The sequence below is a fragment of the Ailuropoda melanoleuca genome, chromosome 2 (genome assembly GCF_002007445.2).
Source record: "Ailuropoda melanoleuca isolate Jingjing chromosome 2, ASM200744v2, whole genome shotgun sequence".
Classification (NCBI taxonomy): domain Eukaryota; kingdom Metazoa; phylum Chordata; class Mammalia; order Carnivora; family Ursidae; genus Ailuropoda; species Ailuropoda melanoleuca.
This window is the reverse complement of record NC_048219.1, coordinates 131,804,426-131,814,440: the sequence shown is the minus strand read 5'-3', so window position 1 is coordinate 131,814,440 and position 10,015 is coordinate 131,804,426. Positions and strand designations below refer to the sequence as shown.

General features: G+C 36.7%; 1 protein-coding gene across 3 annotated transcripts in view; it reads left to right on the top strand.

The window, feature by feature from the left end:
• Positions 1 to 6,226: 6,226 nt before the first annotated feature.
• Positions 6,227 to 10,015, top strand: part of FAP (fibroblast activation protein alpha) — a 72,269-nt gene continuing 68,480 nt past the window's right edge. Inside the window, exons 1-3 of one of the 3 annotated variants that reach the window (XM_034654647.1) lie at positions 6,227 to 6,370; positions 7,630 to 7,808; positions 8,134 to 8,218. In XM_034654647.1, coding sequence (XP_034510538.1) covers positions 7,803 to 7,808; positions 8,134 to 8,218 — 91 coding nt within the window. In that variant the 5' untranslated portion in view covers positions 6,227 to 6,370; positions 7,630 to 7,802. Of the gene's footprint in view, positions 6,371 to 7,533; positions 7,888 to 8,133; positions 8,219 to 10,015 lie in introns of those variants that run through there. The other 2 variants (XM_002924863.4, XM_019805539.2) reach the window with 2 other exon arrangements.

Below are 10,015 nucleotides of genomic sequence, written 5' to 3'. Positions count from 1 at the left end.
ATATTTCTACTACTGTAAATATTCCCCTCCTACAATGTGTCCTCAATACTATTTGGAGGTGACTAGGCAAAACCTGTTATGTGTACTACAATTCTTATTCTGGTCATCCTAGATGAAATCTCTCAACTGCTTGCTTTGCGAGATGAGGGCAGAAGTTTCCCTGCCCCTCCCTCTGTGTTTCTTCATCCTCCTCCACTTTCCAACTTCTATTCTATGTAAATCCAATTCTATTCATATACACATAATAAATAATTTTGGTTGATAATTTCTGACTACAAAAAAACTTTCGTGATTTGTCCATCGTGAATTATAAAAATTTAAAACAAATAAACACTCAAATTATAGTGAATATGTAGGTATTGCTTTTGAGCTAAGTAGTTTGCTCAGATTATGTTTCATCCTTTGTGGGTCCAATAGTAGTTTTTATGTTGATCAGTAGAGAATGTTCTTAAGATTCCGCTTTTACATTCCATCAACCGCCTCCATCTGTTATGTGACTATTGGGACTCTTGTTTATAAGTGGCATGAAAAACAACTCCAACTTAGAAAAAAAAAATAGTACTCAAAAGAATAGATCTGACTTAAGAAATGGCAAGAGACAGGCACTCACACTGTTAGCGTCTGGTTTCCAAAGACCAGATTCTCCATTTCTTGGTTCAGCTTCGTTCTCTTCTGAATGGTGATTGTAGTACTTCACTCCCTCACTTTGCCGAAATACACTTCTTCCTAAGAAAGGATATTTGGGGTGTAAGCTTTCCGAGTTTCCACTCCTCTGAAAATATATTTATTTTATCCTCATGTTAGACTGGTTTCTTGCCTAGGTAGATTCTAGCTTGACGAACATTTTCTCTCAGAACTCTGAGAACAGTGCTCTGTCGTTTTGCAGCGTCTAGTTGGGAGATATTAAGTTTGTCGTCGGCCTAATTCTTGCCTCTTTTGTAGAGGACTTGTTCTCCTCTCTGGAAGAATTCAGAATTTTCTCTTTGAAATTAATATTCTGGAATTTCACATTTACGTCTAGGTATGAGTCTTTTCTCATGTTTTGTGCTGGGGATTTTGTGGGCCCTAAAGACATGTTTTCTTCTTCAGCATTGGGAAATTCTCTTGTATTTATTCTGTATAACCCCTATTTCTCTGCTTTCTTCGACCTTCTTCCTCAAACTCCTACTAATTGGATATTGAACTGGCTGGCTTTATATTCTATGTCTCTTATCTCCTCCATCATATTATTCATCTTGTATTTCTGTCCTGAGAGATTTCCTCAATTTTGTTTCCAAAAACATATAATGAATGATTTTTTTTCTAACTTGGCAATCATATTTTTATTATGTGAGAGTTTGAATGTTACTTTTTCATAAACTGGCATCCAGTTGAATCTCACTGAGGATGCTAATTCAAGCTTTTTAAATTTTTTGTTTTTCATTTCAGCTTTATTGAGGTATAATTGACAAGTAAAATGGTGAGAATATTAAAGTGTACATTGTGGTAATTTGATATATGTGTACATTGCGGAAGGATTCCTCCCATCTAATTAATTAATACATCCATCACCTCACACACTTATCTTTGTGTGTGTGTGTGAAGACATTTAGGTTCTATTCTTAGCAAATTTCAGTTATACAACATAGTGTGATCATGTACAGTCACTATGATTCACATAGATCCTCAGACGTTGTTTAGCTTATAGCTGAAAGTTTGTATTCTGTATCAAACTCTCCCTGTTTCCCCCAGCAACCACTTTTCTACTCTGTTTCTCGGAGTTGGATCTTACTTTTCCTCTTTTTTTTTTCTTTTAGTTTCCACATATAAGTGATAACATGTAGTATTTGGCTTTCTCTGTCTAGCTTATCTCACTAAGCATAATGCCCTCCAGGTCCACGTTTTTGCAAGTGCAAGATTCCTTCTTTCTTATTGTTAAATAATATTCCACTGTACATATATGCCACAATTCCTTAACGATTAGTCCATGGATGAACTAGTTATTATGAGCTTTCATATCTTGGCTATTGTGAATAATGCTGCAATGAACATGGGGGTGCGGGTATCTCTTTGGTATCCTGTGTTCATTTCCTTTGGGTTCATAGCCAGAGGTGCAACTGCTGAATTCAAGTTTTTTTTAAAGATTGTCTTCTGTTCTCAGAATTATCTCCATGGTCACTTTTTCTATTTTCCTTGAGTTTCTTTTCTCTATTTATTCTTCTTAGTGTCTTTACTTTTTCTTTCATTTTAGGGTTTTGATTCTTCCTTTTCTTTTTTTAAAGATATTATTGTCAACTGCTTCTTGTTTTTTGTAGCAGATGTAAGAATGAGGTAAGAATGGAGAGACCTTACTATGCAAGCAGGGCTTGTTGGCTGATAGGTTTTGTTCAAGGAAAAGAGGTTGGGAAGCCCATAAGCTGGAGGACTGGATTTATTCTGTAGCGCTGACTCCCAGCTAGCCCCTCTAGGAGCCTCTAGTAAGAGTTTCATAGAGCTTAAAATGAAGTCTCCTGATTTTTTTGCCTGGAATAAAAGCTCAGCTGCAGAATTGTTCTGCATCCAGAAGTGAAGAGTCTATGAATGGATGTCCAAACAGTTAGCACCTTTCCTGGCAACCCCCTTTCTCTCTCCTACCCTCGGTGGTAAATGCCATATCGGTTCTAGAACTGTTCCACAGAAGTTCCTTTCTAGGTGTGTCCCAGGCAGTCACTATTTCTTTTCTGCTTCATCCGCTGATGACACTCTCCATTCCCTCCATTGATGCGTGCCTTATCCTCTCCTGTCTTTATAATCAGTCTAATGGAGTTTCGGAAGGCAAAGAAATGGATTTATATGTTCAGTCTACCATCTTGAATTGGAAATTTCTTCAACTCTTTAATAAATGTTTAGAATGTGACTCAGGGTATTTCTCCCTCTCCCCAAGTATCATCATAATTTGAGGTGAATTAAGTGACCTCCCAAATGACACCAGAGACTCTCACTGCATCTCTAGTTACTTTCGCTCCTTTCATCCACCTCAGCCACCTACCTCTGTGTCTTATGCAGGATACAGGCCCTTGTCAGCACCTTGGACTCAGATCTTAAATTGAAACATGCTGCTTTCTGGTAACAACTTTTTTTTAATTCCCACTCTATCATTCAGTTACTACTACAACACCTGCTTTTGGCCTCGTCAATATATGCAGCTTGTTAGCCCACTTAATTTCTTTCCTCTGTTTCACCTCCTGCTAGATCCAGCCTCAATTACACCTCACATCACTGAACCTATAATATACTCTCCCGTCAGAATCTTAAACATGAACCAATCAAATTCCCTTATAGAGTAAGACCTTCTGGGTTCATGTCCTATCTCTACCACCCACATGGCTTATGAGCACGAGTCATAAGCTGTGTGGCTTTGAAGAAGTTACTTAAATTTTCTGTGCATCCATGTCCTCATCTTTAAAATGAGGATAATGATAGTACTAATGTTCTGAGGATGAGATGAGACAGTTATATATTAAATGCTTAGAAAAGAGTCAGACTCAATGAAAGTATTCAATAAACATTAGTCAGTAGAAATAATATTCTCTAATTATATTAAATGAAATACCAGTGAAAAACCAGTGAAATATGTTATATTAACATACATAAAATATTTACATATTCAATTTATACCATTTAATCAGTCTTTCTTGATTAAGCATTTCTGAGGGATGTAATATTTACATTTTTAAGCTACATCAAGGCCCAAAGAAATGTTTTTTTTCTCTAATGTTTTTTTTTTCTAATCCAACTTTGATTGTTAACTCTCTGCACATCCAAGGAGAACTAGCCCTAATTATTGTGTTTAGATCCACTGACATCTAATTATAACATCTATTAAGGTAGTAGGTACCAATTACAAACTCGGAGGCATGTTGCCTCATATTCTCCCTTACATAACAATTGTGGTTTTAGGAAATAGACCAGACTCAAAAAGTGATTTAAACCTGTCAATTCTCATCGATGCTGTTATGCCACTTCTTTCAGATCTATAGTTATGTGATAGTTATTATGAGCTTTGAAGATCTCAGGAATCCTTTAGCTTCGATCTCAGAATCTCTTTGATGATGGGATTCTGCTGAATTCCTTAATTCAAACAAGTCCCTGGAGGAAGACCTTTTAATCCCAGGCAGTGTATGATTATTGCTCTGATTACCAGACCCCCATTGTAACAGAACTCTAACCAAATTAATATTTTGGACACTATTCCTGTAGAGTGAGACTGTGGTCTTTTAAGACATGTATGGCAACGTTCTCTGAAGATGTGAGGATTGTGCATATTTTCATGGTAATGATTCTATCATCATAACCTTAAAATATCTCTGAATAGAAAATCAGTGAGATGCCAATTAAATTAAAAATATTTATTACTATCGAATCAGCTTCAGGGGGTATTACAGAGAAACAATGTAATATGCTAACATTGGGTCCTATTGGAATCTTGGGCAAGTTATCTAATTTTTTCTGGGCTCCATTTCCTAATCGGTAAAATGGGTTTTGGTTATGAGTTAAATGAAATAAAGTATTAAAACTCTTTGAATATATCACTGAACTGTAAATATTTATTGACTCTGAGGAATCAGATGGGCACTCATGGCCTTCTTAAGAGCAAAGACTTATTTTATAAAAATCAAGGCTTATGTTGACTCCACTTCTGCCCTCACACCCCTTACCTGTCACTTGTCCTTAAATAATCTTAGTCTTAGATTTTGGTTCATAAATGTATCTCTCTTTCTTTATTCCTCTGCCCCCAAATAAAAGGACAGCATCCCTATTTGTCCCTTCGGCATGGTCTTACCCCATTCACTCTCTACAAGTATATCCCTGGATGTGTTTTCTAGGAAAACATCTAAATCAAACTCACTTTTGGCAGACACACAGTGGCTATTGCTAAATAGTTCTAGAAATCTGTCTTAGTAAGCTAAAGATTTATGTTATAGTTAACTTTCCCAGTGGGCTTACCAGAATGTAGTCATATTCCAAAATAAGCCTTAGGAGGCCCATCTTTGGGGAGAGTTCGGTTGAGCCTCTGTTATCCTAATTCTTGCTCTTAGCTTTTTATAGGCCAAAGTCATACTTGCCATTTTTGTTGCCTTTGATAAGATCCAGAGTCACTTTCTGAAAAGAGTCCCAGTCCTGACCAAAGCTAGACCTACTCTATGGCTTACAAACATGGTATTGTGGACTTCGTGACTCCTCCTGTGTCCATGCTGAAGTCAGCAGCCAATCATGAGTCTCTTTCCTACTAAGGATGAACCCAGCCTAAGGCTCATTCTCAGCCCGAGCTCCAGAAAGGGAAAAGAAACAAATATGTAAGAACTTTCCTGTCCTACCTGTACTAGAAAGTCAGCTCCCCGAGGACATAGGCTGAGGCTTATTCATATGCATTTTCCTGACAAACATGCTGATTGGATGTTGATTCACTGTATAAAATAAGAATGGTAGTCAGTTTCCTTAATGTTTAAAAAAAAATGTTAGCATAAGCATTTTCATATTCACTCTGAAAGAAGAAAAAGCCAGTAAAGATGTTGTAATATTAAAAGGATCCAAATGTTTGTGGGAGTCTCTGTTTGGATGAAAGCTAGAGCACGTACACAGTATCTCAGAGGGATGGACATGTGATGCTCTATTAAAGCAACATGTGCCTAACCCATGGAATCACATGGAAAAACTCTTGACAGCTTTACTTCTGTAGTCAGTCTCATTTTTCTAAAAACAGTTTAAACCAGTAAGAATTTTCCAGAAGTTGAATTTGAATCACCAACCTTCCAAGGAAAAGAATAAACAAAACTAAGTAAACATATTTCAGCCTCAAAATTTCCCCCACTCACTAACAGTTTCAACTTAAATTTGTTCCTCTTAAAGCACCCCAATTTCTTTATAGAACCTATCAAATGAGTCTCTTGTAGACACCCACACTTGGCTGCAATCCTAAATGGTACTCAGACCAGACACATGTCGGTGCATTTTTAATTGCTAAAGCGAATAGTATCCATTTTAATTACACCCTCATCATTTATTACAGTCACTCTTCAGAATGTGAAGTCTTGGAATTAACACACTAAAAAGTACTCGTGGAGTCTGGGGCTTTGGCAGCCTGGGACAGAACTTCAGAGAACATGCTGTGTGAATTTTCCAAAGGAGGCAATCAATCTCAGAGGACCCACACGGGAGCTGTTCATTTGGAACCTAGCTGGTGGCTTTTATCTCAGATTTGAGGATCTCACAATCAATGGACATGCCTGCAAGTATAGAGCATAACCTGGATATTACTCTTAATCATTGCTTCAGTCTGTAAAAAGCTGGTCCCATCAACTGCCAAAGAGGGAGACTCATCTAGAATCCGGGTGGCTACATCTCTCTGCCAGTAAGTGCTTAATGACTCATTTTCCTCAACAGAATTTTCATAAGACTGGAATTCAGGGAGGGATGTCTGGAGAATGTCTGAAAGGAAGTTCGCAAACCACTGTCCTGCTGTTTGCTGGAGAAAGCCTCCCATGTTAGCCAGACCAGTTGGTTAAAGCAAACAGCAACGGATTTCAGTATTGTTCCCTCATGACCTTTCATGAACAACCCATGAAATAAATGTCACCATGAAGTTTGTTTTAGTCAGGTTGAGAACATCATAAACTTCCAGAAAAGAAAATCATTAGTGGAAAGACAAAAGACACAGTAGGTGAACGATTGTGTTTATGTGGAGCCACAGCATCTATCTGAGTGACTTGCACTGAACCAGCCAGAATACTCCAAGAAACTGTTGTATGTATATGTTTTTTACAAATTCAGTCAATCACTTTTTCTGATCCATCAGGTTGACCAGTTGCTTTGGAATTATATGGATTTAGCCAAAATGAAATTGCACTTAAGACTTACCTCTGTTTTCAAATGCTTTTTTTATTTGTTTTAGAGGCTTTTTAATTACTGAATGGTCTTCTCTCTTAGTATATATTCTGAGATGGAAGCAAAAATACCACTTTTGCAAAGCCATTTCCATTCTTCCAAAGGTCTGCTGGTAAATTATTCTTACTGATCTTTCCATCTTTCTGGCCTGTGCATACACACCTAACCCATACTAAATTTCACCAGATGGCATTTTATTTCTTTAAAGTAAAGCAGTCGTGGGTTTAGACAGTTGAATTTTTAAACTTCTGTATTTACTGAAAGTGCATATGGTGCTATATGGACAAAGAAATTGTGCTGAAAGAAAAACATTTCTGCCCGCAAGTACCTCGTAATCTCCCAGAGGAACAAAAATGTGCAGTTATGTGGTGTATGTCTCACAAAATCTTATATGGCTTTAATTTTCTTCCTCTGCTAAAAAATAGATAATGTATATTGTGCATACCTGGAGGTTGCACTATTTTAAATTTCTCTTTTGGTTGCAAATAAAAGGGTTACACAAAATGCAATCATTTGCCAAAGCGATCCGTGAGTGATTTCTAGAAGAAAATGAAACATAAACCCGAACTCGTTAAAAAAAAAAAAACCTAAAACCTCTGTATGTCAACGTAAGCAGATGTTGGTGTAGAATTTACAAGGATGAGAAGGCTATAAAGCCTCCCTTGAGCCACTCACAGTTCATTTCAAGGCCAAGAACGCCCCCAAAATCTGTTTCTAATTTTACAGAAATCTTTTGAAATTTGGCACGGTATTCAAAAGTCCGTGGAAAGAAAAAAACCTTGTCCTAGCCTCGGCTTCCAACTCCGAAGACAGACTTGCTTCTTTTCAACGGTTTTCACAGATCCGGTGACCCACGCTCTGAAGTCAGAATTAGCTAACTTTTAAAAACATCTGGAAAAATGAAGGTTAGTATATGCAGCCTCAGGTATTGCTAAAGAAGGAGGACTGGCTGAGTTTCGATCACAGTTTTCTATTGTTTAGAAGGTGAGGATTTGTACATAAGTATGTACTTCCTGGAGTGGGTTGGGATTGGGAGATTGTTCTAAATATACTGTAGAAACATTTGTCCTTGCAGAGCTGGGAGAATTCCAGCAATTAGAGCCAGATCAGTGGAAAACAATCAAAGGCTTTGTGGGGAGGGAGAAGTAGGATTTAGGTGTAAACAAAATCTTGCCATATCTACTATTTAACAGAAACTGTGTATATGTCAATTTTCTTTATTTTATGTAGACATGGTTAAAAATTGTATTTGGAGTTGCCACCTCTGCTCTGCTTGCTTTATTGGTGATGTGCATTGTCTTACGTCCTTCAAGAGGTAAGAATTTTCTCTGATTTGCTCTATCTGCTTAGGATAGCTCAGAAAGTGCACTAAGGCATGGGCACAAGTGATTGAACATTTCCTGAGTGCTTATTTCCCAAAGTAAGTCTGTTATTTCTAAGAAGACATATAAGCTCACAGATACGTTGTTGAGCAACCAGAAATACTGAGGAATTTAAGGCATGAGTAGGAAGAGATTCCCAGTATTACTTCAGCAATAGAAAAACCTAAGCACTATTCCGTATCACCCCCACACCCCCCACAATATCTGCTAAATCGCAAGTTTGAACAGGCCTTTAGAGAAAATATTTTTAACTAACATTGCTTTTCATTACTGGATTGTCTTATGGAAAGTAAAGATAAGTAAGAATGGAAAAGTCAAAACAGAACCCATGGAGCTTTGTATTATGAGACTTTCCAAAAATGTAGGGAGGCAGTGGCAAATAGAGATCCCAGGGATAGCTACAGAAAAGGTGAAATTGCTGTTCTAGATGCAGTAGCAATGAAAAATCAGATTAGAGTATTATCAAGCAAGCATTATGTTTAGTGATAAATTGATCCTTTTAGAAGATTAACATTGATCTCAATTTGCTGTAAGACGGAAGATACCATGAACTGATTTTGGGGCTAGTCTGAATTTGAATTAAGACTCTGTCCACAAATAATCCAGTGGTATTAGGGGAATAGGTTCTTATGAAACAGTTGATGAAGAGAAGCTCAAATTCTAAAACAGGAAAAAATTATAATAAAAACAGGTCTTGTGCCTTGGGGTCTAGGGAAAGGGGGAAATTTTGTACTAGTAAATGTTCAAAGCTTATGATAGCTAAAGTGGGAAATATTTTTGGTTACAGATTAACTGACAGTACAGGAAGACCAATTGGTAAGCCTTTAGCTAAAAAATGATCTGTTGCTTTAAAAAATGAAATATAGAAAAATATGTTGAAAAATTCAAATGCTAGTGGGATTTTCACAGAATTACAAAATGGAGAAGTTAATAAGATGAAAGCAGTGTTCTCCTATCTTCACTGTCAATCTTGAGTCCTTATTTCTGCTATCTGCTGGCATTTGATTACTCTTAGGCTACTGAGATGTGTGTGGGCATCTGTATTTTTCATGGTTTATCAAGTTAAAATTATATTCAGACCAGCATCTCACCTCAATGGTTTCGGGCCATATTTCCCTCATACGAATATCTGTCAGATGGCGGATTAAGTCCAATTGACCTATTGGATGCTAATCCATTCAAAATTAACTCCTTGTTTGGAAAGAAATTCATCAGTACTTGAAATTAACATTTTGCTCCCTCAAAAATTAGTGCTCTGAGAACAAAAGTGTGTGGAAATTATTGTGAGCTTACGCCATGTCCACAGGCAAGATTAGATTGCAATGGGCACTTTGGAATTTAAGCCATAATTTTTAATGAGAAACATACTATAGTTACACATTTATAAAAAGTATATAAGTATACAACACATAGAAATCTGTGTAACTATATACAATCTCAATCCTTACTTTCTTCCCAAGTTTAGCCATGTATCTTATACACATAAATATATGTCATAAACCACATATGTTATAAAATTCCTGTCATTTATAACATAGTTTTCTGTTTCAACCAACAGGATTATTCTCAGGGCAAAGTAATTTCTTGAAAGTGTCAAATAATCAAATTAAACTTTAGATGAAATTTTATTACTTATTGAGCAACAGAAAAATCACCAAAAAAGCTGAGAACTGTATCTTTTCTATCTATAATATCATTCTCTATCTATTCTAAGTTGGCTGTGGAACTTG